The sequence below is a fragment of the Aspergillus puulaauensis genome, chromosome 2, assembly GCF_016861865.1.
Source record: "Aspergillus puulaauensis MK2 DNA, chromosome 2, nearly complete sequence".
Classification (NCBI taxonomy): Eukaryota; Fungi; Ascomycota; class Eurotiomycetes; order Eurotiales; family Aspergillaceae; genus Aspergillus; species Aspergillus puulaauensis.
Window position 1 is genome coordinate 3,643,966 of NC_054858.1, and position 21,180 is coordinate 3,665,145.

The 21,180-nt window shown below is 51.7% G+C and overlaps 7 protein-coding genes across 7 annotated transcripts; 4 read left to right on the forward strand and 3 right to left on the reverse strand.

The window, feature by feature from the left end:
- Positions 1-569: 569 nt before the first annotated feature.
- Positions 570-2,942, reverse strand: APUU_21492A (diphthine--ammonia ligase family protein; the record flags this gene model as incomplete). The annotated part of the gene is made up of 1 exon (XM_041700249.1): positions 570-2,942. The coding sequence occupies one exon, from the start codon at positions 2,940-2,942 to the stop codon at positions 570-572; it is 2,373 nt and encodes a 790-aa protein (XP_041553254.1).
- Positions 2,943-4,063: 1,121 nt separating this feature from the next.
- Positions 4,064-5,914, reverse strand: sebA (putative C2H2 transcription factor (Seb1); the record flags this gene model as incomplete). The annotated part of the gene is made up of 2 exons (XM_041700250.1): positions 4,064-5,262; positions 5,341-5,914. 2 exons carry the CDS (start codon positions 5,912-5,914, stop codon positions 4,064-4,066), a joined length of 1,773 nt encoding a protein of 590 aa, XP_041553255.1.
- A 4,214-nt stretch (positions 5,915-10,128) lies between these two features.
- APUU_21494S (uncharacterized protein) lies at positions 10,129-10,437 on the forward strand (the record flags this gene model as incomplete). Its single annotated transcript, XM_041700252.1, has 1 exon — positions 10,129-10,437. One exon carries the CDS (start codon positions 10,129-10,131, stop codon positions 10,435-10,437), a length of 309 nt encoding a protein of 102 aa, XP_041553256.1.
- A 236-nt stretch (positions 10,438-10,673) lies between these two features.
- On the forward strand, positions 10,674-11,027 carry APUU_21495S (uncharacterized protein; the record flags this gene model as incomplete). The annotated part of the gene is made up of 1 exon (XM_041700253.1): positions 10,674-11,027. One exon carries the CDS (start codon positions 10,674-10,676, stop codon positions 11,025-11,027), a length of 354 nt encoding a protein of 117 aa, XP_041553257.1.
- A 599-nt stretch (positions 11,028-11,626) lies between these two features.
- APUU_21496S (uncharacterized protein) lies at positions 11,627-11,809 on the forward strand (the record flags this gene model as incomplete). The annotated part of the gene is made up of 1 exon (XM_041700254.1): positions 11,627-11,809. The coding sequence occupies one exon, from the start codon at positions 11,627-11,629 to the stop codon at positions 11,807-11,809; it is 183 nt and encodes a 60-aa protein (XP_041553258.1).
- A 4,976-nt stretch (positions 11,810-16,785) lies between these two features.
- APUU_21497S (uncharacterized protein) lies at positions 16,786-16,974 on the forward strand (the record flags this gene model as incomplete). Its single annotated transcript, XM_041700255.1, has 1 exon — positions 16,786-16,974. One exon carries the CDS (start codon positions 16,786-16,788, stop codon positions 16,972-16,974), a length of 189 nt encoding a protein of 62 aa, XP_041553259.1.
- A 3,222-nt stretch (positions 16,975-20,196) lies between these two features.
- APUU_21498A (diphthamide biosynthesis protein 4) lies at positions 20,197-20,829 on the reverse strand (the record flags this gene model as incomplete). Its single annotated transcript, XM_041700256.1, has 1 exon — positions 20,197-20,829. The coding sequence occupies one exon, from the start codon at positions 20,827-20,829 to the stop codon at positions 20,197-20,199; it is 633 nt and encodes a 210-aa protein (XP_041553260.1).
- Positions 20,830-21,180: the final 351 nt, after the last annotated feature.

A 21,180-nucleotide genomic window follows, 5' to 3' on the forward strand; every position in this document is an offset into this window, starting at 1 on the left:
CAGTGGGGAGACAGGTGTAAAGGAACTGAGGAGGAAGAGATGGAACTGGAAGAGAGATGGCGTTGCGAAGTGGAAGTTGTTATCAGGCGGATGGCGGCCTTCTTTTTCAGGCCCATCACATGCCTGCAGTTCCTGCACCAACATCACCGTTCAGTCTATGGAGTACAAAAAATAATTGTTATCGACCGTGCTCTCGTTTGTTTTTGCCTCTCGTCTAATCTTCTGTTTACGCCGTCCGCCCCAACGCTTTCCCAACAGCGGCCTTAGCCTCTCCCAGCCCAGAGGACAAAGCCCTGCGACTGCGCCAGTCCAATCGGCCGGGCGACACGTACGACGTCTCAGAGTGTCCAGGCCGGTGGAAATGCTAACAGTCGCCCGCCCACGATAACTGGCGACTGCGCTGCTGGGCACGCTTAGTCCACGGTTATCGTCCAATCAGGTACTCGCCCACGAGTGGATGGATAACCGTCTTGCAGCACCCATGTTCGGGGCTTTTCTCGAATCTTACGCCATCAGTATCGCCATCATCCCTCTCCCACTTTACGCGGCATGGCGGCTTTGGGTGGCCATCACGTCTGGTTTTGTATAATCACACCTGCGGCCAGTTCGCGCCCATCTGCGCCCCAGACCGACTTGCACGGGATTACTTGTCCTTGGCAGCAGTCTTGGGATAGAGGTTGGCTGCTGTAGATAACGCAGTGGAACGCTCCCGACTGGGCTTGCGCTGCGTATACCTCCGATACACGCTGTATCTGCGTTTGGAGGTCCGCGCCGCTATCAATCTCGATGCACGAATATCTTTGGTTTTCGGTTGTTGTGGCTTCAACCGTGCGCCCAAACTCTGTTTCTGTCCTGGTTAGTCTCACCCCCTCACAGCGGTAGCCGAGTCCCTGCCATTCAATATCGCTGTTTTTCGGGAGTTCGTGGACCTGGACCGCGAAAAAGGCTGGTACTCGGTCCTTGAAATCCTCCGCCTCCACAATTTCAAAGTTGGGAATCCGGGGCCGCGCAATGGGTCTGGACTGCTCGTGTCCTCTGCGCCCATACTTAATGTCCCAGACGTCTAGTGTTGACTCCTCCTCGTCCGATTCCCGGTCCTCTGGGTCATGCGAATCCTGCCAAAGTTTCCATGCAAGCTGAGCCCTCGCCTTGATGTGGCCTGTCCCAGTGAAGAAAGCAACTGCTCCCAACCACCAACCGACCTCCATCGTTGCGCCTATCCGCCACATGTGTTGCAGTGACAGGACAGCTCGTAGACTATACGTCTCAGCCCAGGATGGTTCTGCCGAAAAGCTTTCAGCCAACTCCATAGAGGCTGGCTCTAGAGGGATCTGTCCTGCAATGTATACCACCCTTTCCGTACCCTGTTGAGGCACAGACATGGCTTGCGAATAGGGCCCGATATTGGCCGGGGCCCAGTAAGATCGCGATTGGACATGTAAACCACTGCGTTGAGCCCTCGGGCCTAGATCGACGGCCATCGAAACCATCACGTTTGCCCCCTCGGGCAGACTATCACCACAAGCCACCGTTGCTCTTGCTGGAGGGTTTGGTTTCTTGAATAGAGAGACGTAGATACCGTTCATCGAGGAGAAATCAGCCATTGAGCGAAGCAAAACCGTAGTGAAAACGATATCAGCCGTTGTTCGAGGGTTGGCATCATCTTGGACTCTGGTATCCAGAACGGCTTTAATCTTCTTCACAATTGCTTCCATCTGCTCAGCAGCGCCAGGACCAGCCTCAGGCGCCGTAATGTTGGACACTGTCCAGATACCCCCACTCACAGACTGAATTGGCTCCGTAAAGGTCCATGAGCCTTTCACCATGGCCCTCGAAGCCACGCCCTCATCGCTCTCATACCCATCCCCAGTCCACAGCCTATCCAACGCACCAGCAAACTCCTCATCCAGAATCGTCGGCCTCCTCACATCCCCAGGCCTAACCCCATCACCATCACCACCACCCTTATCCACAACCCTTGCCCCCTCCAACCTCAAATACCCAACACCCCCTTCACCAACCCTGACCTCCCTTCCCACCTCACCAACCTCAATTCTCCCCTTCCACAGAAAATCTGGCCCATCAACCGCAAGCGTCTCATACTCCCCGCCCTCCCCCAAAACGGCACCCCGAATATCCTCATCCAAATCGACAGCAAACCTCCTCACCCCCTTCACAATCCTCCTCCTCAACCCGCCACTCCGATCCGCAACATTTCCCCACAAAAACCCCTCATCCAGCGCCCCCGACGCAACTTTAACTATCCGCGCCGAACAACCCACCGCCGCCATATCAGCCAGCAACCCCGCCTCATCCCCTTCCCCAGATACCCCCCGCTCCAAGGGCGCCGGTAGAAATGGATACATCCACAACCAAGCCAGCGGCGTCAGCCCCAGTCGCCCTGCAACATCCTCGATCCTGGTCCGTTGGTACGTAGACAAGATCGCGCCCGCGCAAACCGCATTCGCCTCCGGGTGCGCGGCTTTGACTTTGTTCAAGAGCGGGATAAGTGACTCCGTTTCGTCCTCCTCCGGCCCAATAGTGCCACTAGCAGGATTCGAGGTAGAAGCAGAAGTGGAAGTCGAATCACCATAAACCCTCCCCGCATCAACGGCGCCGCCGACAATCGGCGCGCGATACAGCGGGATGCCAAGTGCTGCTTCGTAGAGCGGGATCACGTTCCATCCGATCGTTTGGTACATGAAGCTGTCGATATCGTCTTCCCCTGTTTGTGTGTGTGTTTCTGTATGCGTGGGATCATTGCTGCTGCTGGGGAGTGGTGGCGGGTGGAGATTTGCCAAAGCGACGACTTTATGGCCATTGCGGATGCAGTGCAGGATTGAGTAGAGGGAGTCCTTCCCGCCCGAGATCAGGGCGATTACGTTGAGGCTTTTGGATTGTTGGGAGGATGATGGTTTTGGTGTTTGTGTTGGTGGTGGCATTTTGTGAGATGATCGAGTGATGTTGGTTTGTTTAGGTGGTGGATGGGATTTTTCTTTTTCTTCCTCTCCTGGCTGGTTGCCCCTCAGATAGGTCGAGATTTGGCGGAGAGGGGTTGAGCCCCGCGAGGAGTATTGAGTATCGTGATCAATATATGAGTCCTTTCCCTTTACCGGGTTCGTTTGTTTGTTGGATTGTTGTTACTTTCAAGACTTGGGTTGGTCTGGGTTATTCGGGAGTGGTGAAGCTTCGGTGTTGCAAGTGTGGTTGGCTGACTGCGGCCACACCCGCACTGCCTTCTACCTACACTAAATCGCAGTCATCTACAGTACGAGATTACATCCTCGTTTCGAGTACAACGGACAATATGCTTCAGCAACATCTCAAATTATGACTAGCTAGACCGCCAACGGACAGCGCAAACGCAAGTATTATGCACACGGGAAATGCAGCCAAAGTGGCCAAAAATACAAGTGATATAAAACAGTATTGCAGATATGGGTATGAGTAACGATAGGGAGAACAGGAATAAATAGATTATACATGTGACCAGCACAAGAGTGACACAGTGGCACAAAAATGGGCATATTACATCAAAATAATAACACTGAATGGCAGGGTGAATGAAATGAAGGGAATCAGAAAAGAAAAAAAAAGGAAAAAGAAAAAGCAAAAGCAAAATTCAAATACAAGAAGCAGCAAAAGCTGGTGGTTGGAGATCAAAGAGAGGAAAAAAGAAAATGATGATACAGCCCGTTATAAGCCTTGGCTGAAAAAGTGGTCAAAAAACTCTCAGCCATGCGACGCCCTCTATGATTTTGTTCCAACCGAGTTGTTGCGCCCCTTCTATAATCCCCAAAACACGGGCGTCCCAAAAAACACCTCTTGTTTCCGATGATTTCTCTTTTTTCCGGTGACCTCGGGAATTGTTGATGCGAACCGTAACCTTGCAGATGAATAAAAAAAAAACGATAAATGCCGTTCTAACGCCGAATCCAAGTCAAACCAACCAGTGCAGAAGTCGAAGCTGGTGTAAATGCAGGAATGTTGTATGATGAATGTATATGGAAAAAAAAAAAACTCTTGTCGCATAGCGTTCGTGATAGCCTGGGGCGATACCGGATCACGCATTGCTCTCCTCTCGCTTGCGCTTCTTCAACGAGCGTCGATCGCCAGACGGTGTCTCGCCATCATCCGAGTCACTGGTAGTCGACTTGGCGGCATTTTCGTACAGAACAGGACCCATCGTCGACGGATCCCGCTCTTCGTACGCTTGGGCACCATTGCTGTTATCAATAACACCCATAACGACGGATGTGGCAGCGTGAGTTCTGGCGTGTTGCGCGAGGTTGTCGCTACGGGAGAACTTCTTCCCACATTCACCGCACTCGAATGGCTTGTCCTGCGTGTGGAGAGAACGGTAGTGGCGCTTGAGGTGCTCCTGGCGGCGGAAACGGCGGGAGCAAAGGGTGCAGACAAAGGTCTTGGAAGGGTCCTCGGTCAACGACTGCTTGCGGCCACGGCGGTTGACAGAGACAGGTGCAGAGGCAGTCTCAGAGCCCGAAGAGCTCACGACAGAGTGCTGGCGGGTCTGGCAGTCTGCATGGTCGTGCGTGGGCATAGGCTCAATCGCATTGTCGTTGACAGGCATCTGAGCCTGCATACCAACAAAGGCATCGGTGTCGTCTTCAGTCGAGGCCTTCTTGAGCGACTTGCGGTTGCAGCGCTTCTTGGATGCCATCTCTTCTGAAGTCTCACCAGTTTCGGTGGGAATGGCTGGGAGACCAGAAAGAGACACTTCCAACTCCTCATTATCCTCCAGGCCGTGCTCGCTGAGGAACTCGTCCTCATCCAGGGAGTAGGTTCCAAGGCGCTGCCTCTTGCCACCAAGGTAGAAGGTGCTTCCGCTGGGGTGGAAGTCAACCAGGCGGTTCACAAACTCGTCATCTGAGTCGAGGTCAGAGAAACTGTCGAACGTTGGCAGGCTATTAAGCGGGTCCTCGTTAGAGGATGTGAAAGAAGGAGCGGGGTTCTCATGGACCGGCAGAGTGACAGCCTCGCTACCGAGAACCACCTTGGGCTCCTCGTCATCGCAAGACAGAGAAGGTAGGGGTGGCAGCTCAGTAGGCGCGCTGTGTGCCGACTCCACGGTAAGTTCCCGAGGGTCACAGAAAGAAGTGGAGTGCTCAAGCTGGAGCGGTGATTGGGACTGTCCAAACATAGAGGAGACGGGAGAAGGCGATGGAGAAAGGGACGGGCAAGAGCTGTTAGCAGATAGCAGTTCCGAGCCATGACTAGATATGGAAGGGTTGTGGATGAATACTAAAGAGCTGTTAGCTTTCCATCCGCCTTTCTCTACCGGTCTCTTGTCTTCTCAAGACCGCAATTGTAAAAGCTTACCTGGAGTCATGGCAGGCGAAGCCGAGCGTTGCCAGTCAACGTTTGCTAAGATCTCAGTGTGGACTTCACCCTCGCATCCCTCCTTCACACCCTCTACCTTCTCCAAGGTGAAGAAGCTATCGATGGGGGTGTGGAGGTTACCATTGGAAGAAGGCGGGCTGCTCACAGAGCTGCCAGCGGCCGAAAGCGGTGGTGTTGAGGGGAATGCGTAGTATTCGTTGCCGACGAACCTAGTGTCGATGGGCATCAAAGCAGGCGAGCCTTGCACAGCGAGAGATGACTTGAAGTTTGATGGCTGTGGGGAAGCGATGGTAGTCATGTTCATGGCGCCGCGGAAGGCGTTTGTGGTGGCCATTTGATGCATGTTCAGGACTGCAGGAGCAGAGTAGATGGGCTGCTGCTCGGGCACACAGTGCTGCTGTGGAGGCTGTTGCTGAGCATGTGGGAACGGCGAAACCTGGCCATAGTATTGCATTTCAGAGGGATGGCCGGCGTATTGTTGTCTCGGTTGTGACTCGGCAGGGTAGTATGCGAATTGTGGCTGTCCGTTGGGAGGCATTGTATATCCGTCCATTGTTGCTAGAATTTGATTCTATAGTTCGTCAGTGTTGACCGGTATAGATGAGAATCGAAAATACTCACATCGTGTGAAGGCGAAGTATAGGAAGGAGCAGACAAGTGCCGGCTCTCGACCAGGTATTATTAAATATAGATATAATATAAGGTGGTGGAGTATATTATTGGCGAAGTATATCGGCCAGGGTGATTGTTGGAAAGAACGTCGTCGGATTGCTCTCGTTCTCAATGAAGGAATGATGAGAGAGGCGGGAGTATCAGAACGACCTCAAGGCAGCAGTAACACTTGAGTACAGTAGCGAGTTGAGAAGTCGCAGTTCCGTGCTTCGGAAAAGATCTCGTCTTTCTCAGCCGGCGTGTCGCAAGGTCTATGAAGGAAGGACAGGAACCTGGATAAGAGCAAGCCAGACGTATAGTATAGTATGACGAGCACTCAGGCAGGAACCGGAAGACAGGCAATAGTCGCAAGAGAAAGCAAGAGGAAGCAGGAAGGTCACAGAGAGAAAAAGGAAAAGTAACGAAAGACGAGGGAGCGAGAGAAGTCTAAAAAGGGAAAGGAAAGGACAAATTGAAATAAGGATAGGAAGAGAAGATGAAGTCGCGGGGTGGGAAATGAGAGACAGGGCCGATATGGGAACAGCAGGACGGAATGGAAGGATGGTGGAGGATGATGGACGGGCTGGTGGATAAAAGAGTGTGATCTGCCTGTGCTACGAATTGGCCGGACTGGAGCCGTACTTTTAGGCTGGGAATAATCCCAGAAAATAATAATAATTAAATATTTGCATTTAATTTATTTATTCTCGGATTGAGAAATAATCAGCCAGCGAATTATCTGACGATTCCACCCAGGTGGTGTCATATCACCACTACTCTGAACTAGTAATATCCGATTCTTCGAGAGCCCAACGGCTCATGATAGCACAACTGATAGTCGATACTTAATCTCGCTGGCATGTCGAAATTTTGAAGCCCATCACACTCCAGCTGCAGTTCCAACTGGCAGGCCTCCCAGGATCGCCGTTCAGCGTCGGCGAAGACGGTGGTGGGACTGTCTGTCACCGGGCAAGGAAGAGCACAGAGCAAGCAGCGTGGTCAAGGCCGCCGGATGTTGTGCTCCTACCCAAGTTAGCGAATGGCGTGGGCGATGGCGAGCAGGGTGTTGGCCCACTAGCAACACCAGCCGGGGAATGCCAAAAAGCGTAAGTCGGTGGGGTCGCAGCACGAGTGGGAGTGGGAGTGGCCCCAAGCCCCATTTCCAATGGTGGCCTCAAAATCCATCGTCCATTGTCGCGGACCCAATTCCTGCGGTCCGGTTACAGGATCGGTGAATGCGGAGAGCGATCTATCCCAATGGAGAGTTGTGCTTGGTGTTGGACTGTTGGTGTTGGTCTTGAATCTTGATGCTCACCCTCAGTCGTGAGACTGTGAGTGAGCCTGCCCGCCACTGCCCACCAGCAGCATCCGGCGAGAGATCAAGGTTTCCAATGAATTCGCTGCCTGCAGTGGTCCTGTGTCTCAGCTCTTAATTATCAGACTGCGCTGTGTTGCTGTCTGGCTGAGAACATTGCCACTGGCAGTTCCTCGTCGCAATTCCGAGACGTGGTCGACTGGTACACCCAATGATTTTCGCTCCTGCCTAAAATAGATCACAATTTGATTAATTGCTGTCTGCTCCCCCGCCAGTCACGTTGCGCGCTCTCCCTCCCTCCAGCCTGCAACTCAGCCTGCCTCACCACCGCTGCTGCTGCACCCTCCACGGACTTGCCCGCGCCAACTGACGAACGCTCATCGAGCAATCGCATCTCTCCAGAGGCCTCGACAGGTGATGCCTCGTCCCCTAGACTGCGGGAACTCGGCCTAGTTCCATCCTCTGGCTTATCAACGACGTGCACCAGCTATCCAGCGAATCAGCAGCCTGCTGGAAATTGATGTGGAACGCCTTTGTTTCTTCTTTTGAACGCGAGCGGAGAAGCGACCGGCCACCTTCGGCCAATGGCGGTCCGGCCCTGATGGGATTGTGGCAGTCTGGTTTGAACCGAAAAAGTTGGCTGCGGTGCGAGAAAGAAGGATTGACTCGCCTGCCTCGTCGTCCTCGTCCTCGGCCCCACTGCGTGCGCATCCCGTCCAGCCACTTGGGGGATGCACCCCATGCCCAATTTGTTTAAAGAAAGAATTGCGGTCTCAACTGGGCCTATGAGCTTCCGTCTCCATCGTTTTGATTGCGCTCGAGCCGTCGCCTTCATTTTGAGGAAGATCAGCAGCTGAGCAGAGGCACTGTCAGAGCAGCAGGAGGGTCTCTGAGTCTGTGACTGTGAACAAAACACACGGCAAGGTCGATCAGAATCAATTCCCCGTGCTTGAGACCTGCCAAACGAGGATTGGTGCCACCCCGACCCTTGGTCAGTGCCACCTTTGCTGTCGCCGTGGACTTTCCTTCACTACTGCAATGGAGGACAAAGGAAAGGCTGGCCGACCGACCGGAGTAATAACCATTCGACATGATACTACCTAGCTATATCAACGGCTATTATTGATTGGGGGTTTGGATATGACGCTGGCGAGCCAAGACCCAGGATTGCCAGTCGAAACCGTTTCGATGGCCCACGGATTGTGGCATGGTGGGCTTGTCCTTCAGACCACCCATCACAGTGCATTAAGATGCATAAATCCTTGTAGCGATATCGAATACCTGCAGTTTCGATGCACTTGCTTTCATATGATGCTCCCGCAATTGGCTCCACGGGTAGCATTCTCGATGCCGACTGCCTGGGCCTTGTGGCTTCATGGACGCTGTAGTTTGCTTGTCATATGCCAGGTACGCTGCGTGAGTTCACGCCTTGCATAGAAATATTGTTTCAGGCCGGAAGTAATCCCAACCTGACAAATAACCATACGCCTGTGAATGAGACAGCAATCAATGCTACCGACAACTCAAACAGAGTTCCTGTAGCAATCCAACACATGCTTCGGTGATTGAAACCGAGCCACTCAGCATCTCGCCACCAAGTCACATATTGCCAGGTTTGGGTTGGACCTGTTCAACGTTGTCTAGACCGGTCAGTTTGTTCCTTGCGGCCTACTGCAGGAACAAATGCGGAGAGCGCGCAGCCTTGCAGCCTTGCAGCAGCCAAGGCTCTCGTCGGAACATCGAACCCACACAACCGACCCAATGTATAGTCTAGTCATGGTCAAATCGCAGGTTGTCATCACCACCGACTGCTAAAATCGGAGGTAACGGCTACAAGCCTATGGCAAGGTTGCTCAAAAACGCGCCGCTGACTGCAATCCCGGTCGACAGGGAAACCTGCCGTTACGCAGCATCCACGCCTGGGTTCGAGTTATTTTGGTCGATTCCCTTTCGCCTCTTGCCCAATAAGACACATTCCGGACTTGCTTACGGCTTGCTCAAGGTTCCGTGTCTTTGTCTAAACTGTCTCGGATACTTCAGTGTCAAAGAACCTTGCCTTGATCCCACTGGTAATGGCAATAACCCAGACCTTACTCCGGGCTTCGGTGACCAACATTTTCGACAGCCTGCTCGTTTTGCCTATAGTCTACCGGGGGCGGATGGTGCACTAAGAAATCTACTATCGAACAGGCACAGTCACCGCTCAAGATTCTATCTTCGACAGAAGAAAATGCAAAACAATGGTGCTCGGTGGTTGCGTTTTGGTGTCTTATCGCGCCCCTCCATATTCAAGCCGTGATAACGATAATGCAATCACTACGTATCAGTCTCCATCACGGCAATAATCAGACCCATATCGAATCCTTCAAATGCAATGATCAGCAGCACATAACTTTATTTGTCGAGAACCTTCATCACCGACAGCCAACTCTCAAACCAGGTGACAGCTCAGTATACAACCCCAAGGTTCACGCAAGGGGTTCGGATAACCGGAGCTGTCAATCAGATCTCAGACCCATAACCGTGGATGACAACGCATCTTATATTCTGGCTACGTAGTCGCCACAAGCCCAGCGGGTTGGTTGGTTTGACCAAGGTTCAATGATGCGTTCCCGAAAGTTAACGACCAGGCTTTCGTCGCACACGGATTATTAAGTCTCGACATGAATGGTTGACAACTCCGAGCCAGTTACCGTGGATGCTGCATTTGACTCTTACACCGACATTCATGGTGCACGTTCATTCTCATTTGCTAGTGCAAAGGGCAAGGAGAGCAGACACGGCAGTATTCAAACTCCATCATGAGGTCCAGTGTTGAGATGAAGGTCCAGCCAACTCCTGCCAACTCGAGAAACGTCGCCCTCCATAATAGTGGAGAAATCGGACTAATCAAGTTAAGTGTTGAGCTCTACATTGTCCCATTCGCTACTCTAAAGATATCTCGGGCCCACTTTCGCGACTATTTGTTCCTTTCAAAGGATAAGGTACTTTTTGACGTGAGGGTTCGCGGAGATGACATGGAGACGCTCAAAGTCCTTGCGCAGAGGCAACAATCTGAGTACTTTCGCCTCGTCATCTCGTCGGCTCGGCCCTACGCCTCCGTAAATTAATAACGGCTGGACCTTGGAATAGCCCTCCTCTTGTTCCCCTCGGCCGTTGAAGTTATCCACCTCTTTGATTAAACGCCAGGCCAGAAGGCTTCCAGAAGGAAATGGTGCGGTTCCGTGCCTTCTAGCAACGTAGCAGGTATATTAACTAGAGTTATCTAATTACCGCGATGGGACAGTGAGGCCTTCTCGAAGCAATCGACGCCTCCAGTCGCATGCAAATATGAATCGTACGGGCGATGAGTGGGCTATTGGCGAATGGCGATGGATCTTCGGTCGGAGAAGAAAGCATGGAAGCAAACTCGAGGCGCATCTCGCCTCAAGACTCACCGTCATTTCTTAGCATTCACGGCGACAATGCCGAGAGAGGGAAAAACCGTTGTCGCACAGACTCCTGCAATCAATGTGACGGGTCGGATTCTTCGTCAATGACTCAGTGGCACGGCACCAGTCAGTGGTATCAGATTATATCTCTCGCTGAGAATCGCCAGGCATACTGCCGAGAGGACAAAGCAGGAAATGATAAGATGAGGGACTTTCAACCGAAGGGTGATTGCGTGTATCTGACGGCATCAACGACTATCGAATGCTGATAGGCAAACAGACCCCACGGTCTTGGGCAACAGAGTAAGACTAAGGAAATGCCGCCCGCCGCCCTGCAGATAGCGTATTCTGGACGCCAGGCACTCAGCCTGTGATGCGATGATCGCCGCCGTCATGCTTTCCTTGCATAACTGCCATCGTCTGATTTTCGAGTTCCCGTCTGTCTCCCCGACAAGTGGATGACAGGTCGAATGTGAAGGAAACCCCACCAGAGGCAAATTCTCGACGGAGGGCAGCCCGACAAAGGAAGGCATACGAGAATCCAAATTACAGTGTCCCTCTTACAGACTCTTACCTTGTTGGCTGTTTTGTTGTTGGTGATTGGGCCATCGTCCACGAGGTCCCTTTGAAGCCAGTGATACGCGAGGCTCGAGCGAAGCAATATGACGGCCAGGCGGGATGGGCCTCGTCCACCGTCCAGTCAGCAGTGTCGTCTTTTCCAGAGTGGGCACCGCCAGCGTCAGACCCGCCAGCGGATGGGACCCTTCCTTGCATTCTGGTTCGAGACAGGGCCCTCGTGCAAGTTGACAGGACTAAACAAGTGTACCTTGTCGAACGACGTCGGCGGGTTCTCGGACACGCCGCTTACATGGCGAATCAAATGTCGCAGCCGTTCCGTCTGGCAGTTTCACATCTTCAAGAGTGGGATGGTGAAGACCCAACAACACGGTGGGTGGGTTACGCGCGCCGTTTAGATCGAAAGGATGCCACGGGGCGATGGCAAATATACGAAGATACAATTGCCGAGAAATCAGCAAAACATGTCGTTTGATGGTAGCAGCGACTCCAGCTAACTACATCGCATACGCCGTACGGAGTAGTGTTCTAGAAATAGAGCACCGGATGTTACCCTGGAGCCGACCGTGAGGCTAGACCTGAGGGACCAAAAGCTGCGGGCCTTCACGTTCACGGTTCAGTCATGCGATTATGGCAACTTGAAGTCGAGCCTGTTCCTTACTCCGTAATTCCTTGACTCCGGTCTCCAGCCTCCTCCTCGAAGAGGGAGGAAGGTCAATCATGATTGTGATCATCCAAGGACTCAGGCCGGCAAAGACTAAGAGAGTTGCAGGGAAAAGAGGCAAAATCACAGGCACGCCAGCGGCAAGGACCGACCGTACCGGTGATGCGATGGAGATCAAGCTCTAAGTTTCTCTCGGTAATACGTAATCCCTCATAGCGACTCACCAATAACCATGATGATTTCGTTTGCCACAGTGCATTCGTATTTCATAAATTTGTGCAAATGAAGGCGATAGAGCCGAGACAATAAACTCTCAGTGTGGAGAGACGATGACTCGTGAATGCGACCGTATGGCGTATCCAGTCCAGCTCGGCAGTCGAAGCGAGCGACAATTTAAGTTAACAAGCTCGACAATCTGAAACAAGCTATGCTATTCTGCGGTCTCCAATAAGACTTCATCTCCATTTCCCCCTGTCCTCTCCACCCTCGGCGCTCTGGCCCATTCACGTTAGACAGCGACGACAATCAGTGCGACCGGAGATGCAACTATTGAATAAGAATACAAATAGGCTTCGCATAGCGGCCTTCGAAGAATCTTCCACTGCCAAACCCAGCGGTGCGCATGCAGACTGGCGGGGTCGCCGCGTTATTTCCCGCTTTGCGTATCCTGTATAGAGTTCAACTTCAGGGCCCAGAGAGGTTATCAGAGGCAGAGTGAGAGGGGCGGTGGTGATTCTATTGATAATGCTCGGTCGAAGTCCGTCCGACTGAATCAGAGATAGGCTCAGCCTGAGGCAAAATCCTGCATCGGTCTCAAGAGGAAACGCGCCATCTGTCTCCATGGTCCTGGGACACATTTCCGTCCACATTTCCTGAAGACTCATGCAGGTTCAAAGATCAAGATGGCGCTAATAAGACCACTTTGCGGGGTGCTGACCCAAGCAGTTCCAAGTTTCAACTGAACACAGTGTCCACTATCACTCAATATGAGAACATAAGGAGGGTCAGTTTGTGTCATTGCGTTATCAACTGATAGGCTATCAGCATCATATTAACGAGGTTGACTCGTTGGTTCCCCACTGGCTGGGAAAAGAATCCCCTCTCCGTACCAGCTGCCTTGATGCCAATCCTGGGGAAGAACCCAAGGATTCGCTAGTTTGGCTGCTCAACCAAACGTTGTCTTCATTTGCCGTTTAGGGAAGGTTGACGACTCGACCTCGTGGATCTTGTGTCAATCCATTGGTTCAAATAATCGCCGGCGAACGTGGCAGCACAAGATGGGCCCGTGGCAGTGAGCATCATGGATTCATGGTAGACTAGCCCTCTCCAGCGCGGCAATGCCTGTCTTTTCCCGCCTGTCGATCTCTGGAGACGATGAGCGTAGCGCAAAAGCAACCAAAATACCAAGATTGCGGCCGGTGCACACGTGCGTTGATGCTGCATCCAGTTGGAGACTGATAAACGGTGGGCCAACAGTCCAGCCCACGAGCCAGCAAAAGGCTCAGAGAGGCCCGTGGAATCCGTCGAAGGCCGTTCCTACAGTAGCGTAAGAAGTGGATTCTATCCGTCAGCGAAGACAATATAACTGGAGCCTAGTAGATAATGCTAAACTTGCCTAGGAACCAAGCCCGACTCCTTCCAAGGAACCGGTCCAGATCTATTCCCTGTGCGGGAAAATGTTGTCCATCCGACCCGCGGTTCGAGCAGAGAAGAGGATCCCAGAGGAGCTGCGTGGGACCCGGAATCCTGGGAGACTTTGAATAGTCTCCAAGGTCCCTCGAGTCAGCACGCATTTGTCCAATTCTTCTTCACGCCTCGAAGAGGCATGATTCATGGCTATCGTTGCAGTACTATCAACACGGTCCGCTATCTCACCATCTCGGGGCTCCTGGTCGGGAACTTCCGTGTTGGGCTCTCTGGGCAAAGTCCAAGTCCGTGTGGGATATAGTGGACAATACGAGAATAATACGCAAGCTACAGTGAGGCCGCGAAGGTACCTGGCAGCCAACCCAGTGCCCAGTGGCAGCAGGGCCACCGCCACCGATCGAAGAGCGAAACAGCCACCAAACTTCACACAAAAAAATCCGGCCTGACAGCTTGGTTCTTTATTTGACCGACGATCCGCAGTTCAGGATGTCTTCCGAACTCGCCGTCGATAGCGAGCAGAGCCAATCCGCTGTGCGCTGACAATACGTTGCTTTTTTCTTCCACCAAACCAACGCACTCCAACTGCAGCCAAGGAACTCTGGACGAGGAGAATTCATTATTGTGTCAAATTGAAACCTCTGGACTCTGGACTCTGGAGCCCACGGCCGCGCGGTGACCTTGAAACTCTATCTACGAAGGAACACGGTTCCAGTGATTCAGTCCCGCCGATTCTCCACTTGAGATCGCAATTAACAAGACTCTTTTGAAGTCTTCTGTCCAATCGTGAGTGCAGGCGTCCTGTATCACGGAGCGCAGTCCAAGGGCTGAACCTGCCGTCCCAGCTCGACCCAAACGTCCAATTAGCACTCTCGTCACTCGTGGGTCGGTCGGAAAACGTGATGGATGCACGTCCTCTGCATGCTGCACTGTGCAGGCGTGCACGTCCGAGAATTCAGGTCCCTTAGGACTGGGAGTTGGGACCACGATCGACGAGGCCGGGCCATCTTCCACCGTCCAGGTGTCGGATCTTCAATCTGCCTCTGTGATATGAAAATCAAGCCGTGTGCACTAGGCACGATCTGGCACTAGCCCACTCACGAAATGAAGAACGAGGATCTGGTTCCAACAATTCAGTCGACAGGCGACAGCTGAATCCTTTGTCTCGAGTCAGACTAATTATCCCATTGGTAGCCGTCCGCGAGTCAGCCAAAGGCACAGGCACAGGTACAGCTGAGTGGCAAGCTGAGCGAAATCAAATTGACCATGGGACTGGATGAGCCATTCGCATGCAAAATTGCAACACTGGGGAGTTATTTCCGAATCCATGGTTTCAATCCTCGCCTATCAAGCGCTGCAGCGCTTCCTGAGACACGATGGCGTCGAAAGCACGCCCTTGGCATGAACTATGGTTCGTAATTTTCATCTTTGAATGTCCAGAGTTCCGGGTATGATCGGACTGGGTCCAGCTGTCTGCAAAGCCTAGGCAGGGTTTTCATGTGTGAATTGCAATCATTACTACGGGGCAATTTTGATGGCCAAAGTTTGGAGTTTCAGGGCAAAGTACATACTTTTGGGGGAAACAACCATACATTTTCGCACCAACCACGTACTCAATTTTGCTGTCCAGTGGCATAATACCTGATTTTTGGCTATGTGGCTCTCGGTTACTGGTTCTTGGATATTGAGGTGTGTCTTGTGTCTTGCATTGGTCCCAGCTGCTCAGTTGCGTCATGTGAAGTACTCTGAGACAAGTGGCTATACTCCGTAGCAGCATAGAGTATCGCTAACAATGAACATTCAGCTTATCCAAAGACATACTCTCACTGGTAACGATTATTATTTCCCTCGAATTCAAGCCCTAATGGAGTGGTGGCGGTGCCTTCGTCCATGGTGATATTTGTACGTAGCACCGAGGCCCATCTCGAGGAGATACTCACCTCCAGATATAATGAACATGCTATGCTGTACATAGTATAAAGAGAAGAGCAAGATCCAGCTTCATTAGAAATACATCAAAGTCTACTCTGTACTTTCACCGTTCATGAAGTTTGACTATCTATTTTATACATATATATATATTACTCTATCATCGTCCACATCCCAGCTAACGACGTACGAAGCAGGTCCATCCATCAATGAAGTTCAATTCCATTCGTACATAATCATGTCGCTGCAAATCTTCTGAATGGCTGGCTTCTTCTGTTCTTTTCTCGTGTTTCGCAGTTGTCAGTGTCTTGATAATGCAGGAGAGTGCATGCAGTATTCAGGCTCAGGCTCACTCCGATTGAAGATACAGAATGCATATCATAATGCCCGCCTGCTGGTTATTCCCAACTCGATCCATCGCTCTCTCTTCCCTATGTGCATTACGCAAAAGAAGCTGCAGAGGAGCAGCCTGATTTGCAAAAACCTCAAAGACCCTAACGGCCTCCTATATATAGACCGGATAGGTTGGTTAACCCAATGCTTGGAAGAGTTGGATCAAATGGCCTACGTACAATCCAAGAGCCAAACCATTTCGCGAGCATACTGGTCCCTGAACGGTTCGAGTAAACGAACAACCTCGCCTGCTCCAAAGGAAGATATCTATGAAGACACCCGGTTCTGCAAGTGACGCAGCACACCACACCATCAAGTTCACCAAGCAGCCTAAATCACAAACTCTACTATCCGGGCGCGTTCGAGGGCTGCCGGGAAGGCGCTTGGGTTGGGCGAGTACATGGCCGGATCGATGCATATAATACAATGATACTCCGATTAAGGGGCTTCAAGCGGGCAAGGAAGCAGGGTGATTCTGGGACCCGAGATTTAAAAGGGCCTTAGTTTGTTGAGGCCAATATCCATCTTACCCACGCCCATTTGCTATTTGCGCACGTTCAGATAGCGGGCGTATCAAGATGGTACCAAGATATGTGGGAAAGAGAGCAAAGATGCTACGTGAGCCCTTGTTCGAGTATACAAAGGGTGATTTGGGTGTAGCTCGAGGGTATCAATCGCCCCAGCGGATATTGCGCGGATGGTGGGTGAGCAGTGGCATGTTATCCAGCAGGAGTTTGAGCACGAGGGTACGCCCGATGGGAAGGACAGGGGGATCCTTCCTATACAGTGAATCAAAAATCTTACACAAAGGTATGTGGACCATGATTGTCTACGGATGTCGAAACCGCGATACGAATACTAAGACCCAAGCTAAGTTACTCGTTGAACTTGACCAACGATCAAAGGATATCCCCTATATCCAGCTGGCACGACAGCAACGGATGCGGGATATCAAGGACCGCACAGGTTACGGAACTGGAGGGTTTCGACGCAATGCCGGCCAGCGTTAAGATATATCAGTAGGACGAGCCTTTGAACAGCCGCATCTGAGCCTAGCCAGACCCTAAGTCCACTACTCCGTGATGGTGTACAAGACCAAGGGACAGCGTGCAAGGCTGCATCCCGATATCACCGCGTCGGATATATCCAGACGGGATAAGCATAGCTACTGGGATTTGGCAACGCAGGCCTCAGCCCGAGGGCACTCTCTACCACCCGCTCGAGGATGGCCGGGACAAGTGACCGGCAAGGCTTATACGTGATGGTAATGACAGACGTCCAAAGAGGCAAGCGCAGTGACATGATCATGGCTTGCCAAAGGAAGCACATCGCCAGGATAATGGTCAATCAAGATGGTGATCGAATCCTACGAAGTACACCAGTGAGCAAACGTCAACCGTGGGTACCGGGCCTACTATCTGATTACTTTCATGGGCTTATCACTATTAATTGGTGACGTATCGCCAGCGTCGAAGTATCTCAAATCATTGATCCTGAGGGAAGATCGACACGACATCATATCGAAACTCGGAGACAGTCCGTCCAGAATTCGAGGCGATCACGACCAACAAAGAAAGAACAGAAAGGGCAAGCAGTGCGAGGAATAGAAAAAGAAAAGAAAAGAAAAGAAAAGAAAACCGGTGTCTCGATCTTCACCTCCACGGTTGAGTGACGACTGGCGAGAGCAGGAGTTCTGGCAAAACAAAGCAAAGATCAAGGCCTCAGTGGATGGTGTTAAGATCAAGCTCCCAGTGGGAGTCAGTCTCTTCCTATCATATGTTATACATCCAAAAATCTCATCATAAGCCTTAAAAATTGTAATATGGAAAGAAGAGAAAAACATCTCATTCGCGATCTGAACCGAAGAAATTTCTCTGATTATGTAATGTCTATCTACACGTGACTCCGATCAGCGAGAAAGAGAAAGAGAAAGAAAAAATGAAGCGGGATGGGTTATTCCGCGCCGAACACGCAGAATAAAAAGCCGCCGTCCAGGCACATTTTTTGTCTTTTTTCTTCTTTCCTTTCTTCGTGCGGCGACGCAACTATTCACCCGTGTTGCCTGAACATCTTTATCTTACCATGATGTACTATCAGGTGTCCGTTGCGTCACAGAAGAAAGGAATTGCACGCCGGTTCTTACTTTATTGGTCTTTCTGATTATCTCGAGGATGAGACCATTTGGTTTGGGATCGGACATACCTTCGTATTTACATACGATTTTCTCGTCTTTATGTGGATGAGTGTAGACTCTAGCGAAGTAGCTTGTGGGATAGTCAATATCAGAATTTTACGTCTTGTCCTTTACGTCTTGTCGTCGATGTCATTGAATCGTAGTCTAATTGGATGTCATGAACGCCATCGCAGCTACCGTTCTGCAAACTGCAAATCTATTCTCCCTGCTCGTCGCCAATTTTCTCCAGCTTGCCCATGTCTCGCTTCTCACCAGCCTCGCCAAAGATGCGGATCCTGTCCACTCGTGTCTTCTCACCGTCGCCATCGCCCTCGGCAATGAACAGATTCAGGGAAAAGACACTTTGGAACTTGACGAAACGCAGGTCAATCTTGGCCGTTCCTGTCTTGGGATCCCAATCTCCAGCCTCAATTGTCACCGTCTGCACAGGAGGCATGTCATCCGCCTCGTCAAACCCAAGCACATGCGAGCGGTTCGTGTACAGGTGAATCGTCCTGGGCCGCATTGGAAGCTCATCATCATCCTCTGCCTCCTTCGGAGGAATGGAGGTGATGTGCAGCGAGTGCACCTTCAGCGTAGACCGGAAAGGGATGTAAAGCATCAGCTGTTCGTCGGTATCACTCTCGACCCAGTCTGCTCCATCCTTGCCCTTTCCATTTCCAAGCGCAGATGGCTTCGACGGCTCGAAGAGAGTCCTGGGAATACCAAACTCGCTGTCTAGGTTCAGCAGTTCGAGGCTCTTTACATCGTACTCGTCCGTGATGTCGGCGTATCCCTTGGGGGTGGCGGCTCCGACCCATGTGCCGCCTGAGGCTTCGCCCGCAGCATCTCCAGGGCCCTCACTCTTGCCTGCTTCGGTGGCGAGTTTGCGGATAACTTGGTTTAGTTTTGTAGGGTCCGCGCCGCGGATCGTGTTGGTGGCACGGCCTCGTTCGAAGACCATGAATGTGGGCATGCTGAGAGAGGGAAGTTAGCCTAGGAGTTCCCGACTATCACAGTATTAAAACGTATTTTAGACGGTCTCGAGGGGTCGTACGCTGTAACACCATATGCCTTGGCGAGATCCTGTTGTCGGTCAACATCGATCTTGGTGAAAGTGACTCGGTTGGGACGCGAAAGCTGCGCAGCAAGCTGGTCATAGACAGGGGCGATAGCGTGGCATGGTCCGCACCACTCGGCGTGGACTAGATGGCATCAAGATGGAACATGTCAGTTATCGTACTCAAGCGATGAAAGAGCTGGCCAGAGAGGGGTGAGGAGGGAAAGGCGGGGGATCAACAAAGCGGAAGGGATCTCACAGTCTGCGACGACGAAGGTGGAGGAGCTCAGAAGATTGTTGAATTGCTCTTTAGAGGTGATATGAACAGGAGACCCCATTGTGGCGGTTGATGTAAGGTGTTGGATGAGGTGGAAGAAGGATGGAGAGGAAGAGGTGATGTTCGTGTTGACAGCTTCGGACTCGATTATCGATATATGTCATCAGCCCCTCCGCGGTGAAAAAAATGTCACCATCGCACCTCCCGCCTTAACACCATTACTCTTTGTCTAGCTTAGAGGATAAATTGGGAAGAACAAGTCGATAAAATATATTCACATGTCTAATCGTAAATCATTCATCATGTGAAGCTCATAATCACTTCGTGGTGCCGGCATGGCAAGTGGGTCGACCTTCTGTACTCGAGTAGTAGCTCACCAGCTCGATATCTCTTGCATAGGTATATATGAAAGAGTCCAGCTCTCGTCACTCTGTTCGATTAGAGGAGTTCTTTTTCCAGATCATCATCCTATGGAAACCCGGGTTGCAGATGTCGGGTCGAGTACCAACGGTTGCTCTTCTGCGGACACAATGGTCAATACCGGACCTCGAGTCGATCTGTCCTCAGAAATAGACGTGACGGTCAGTCTATTTGAAATGCGACAATCATAGACCAAACCGGTGATCGCACCTCGGTCGCGATTTGGACCCCGAGCGACTCGGGACTGGGGACTCGACGAAGGAGAAGAAGTAGTAACAAGGACATCCAAGCTTCCCTCCCCTTCACGTCTTCTGCCCATCCCCATTATCATTTCCATCATCATCACCATCATCATCCTGCACTGCAAACAGTACCTTCATCCATAGGCTACACCCGCGACATCCAACAACAATCTCCCCATGCTCCGCCTCTCTTTCCAGATCCCTTTCCGACACCAAAAAACCCCGTTCGTCACCACACCTACAACCCCGATACCAGATATCGCCTCCCTCAGGATCAGAGTCCTCATCGTACGCAAGATCCTCGAGATCAACGACCTCCAACCCTGTATGGAAAACCGCGCCGCCGTTCTTCTCTCGCCCGGCCAGCCGACTCCGGTCTAGCCGGAGAGCACGGTCATACTCGGCGCGTAGCGTAGCATCTGAGAGTGTCTTGTATGCGGTTGTGATCTCGTCGACGGTGATAGGTTTGTTCCCGGTCCGCGAGGGTTCGTTATCGGCGGAGGGGAGAGGGGTGGTAATTTGTTCCTTTGCGATTGCGCTGGCGCTCGGCGCTTTATCCGGGTGATATTTCAGGAGAGCTTTGTGGTAGGCGGTTTTAAGCTGTTGTTTCGAGAATGGGGCTGTCGAGGGGCCTGGGAAGGGGAGGTTTAGGATCTCGTAGAAGTCTGGGGCTGTGGAAGTTTGTCGGGTCATTTTTTGTTTGCGCCCCTCCTGTCGTGGACTCTTCCCACTTGGACGCCGTAGGACCAGTTTCTTTCTTGATATGTAGGATGAGTTTCTGGTGTTAGTTTCGGGGGGTTTTAAACCGGTGAAAGGGACTCCAGGGAGCTCGGTGTGAGCTGGAGGTTGCGTGCTGTCGGGCAAGAAATATTTGCGTGTGCGGAGTTCTTCAGATGGGATGAACCTCCGCCGCACGCGATCAGTCAGCGCAAGATGTCTTCTCAATCACTCAAAACCCAGTTCACTACGATACTTAATATGAAGACTAGATAAATTTGGAATCAGGTTTTTAGTTCTCTCATACAGCGCGATTTCTACATTACA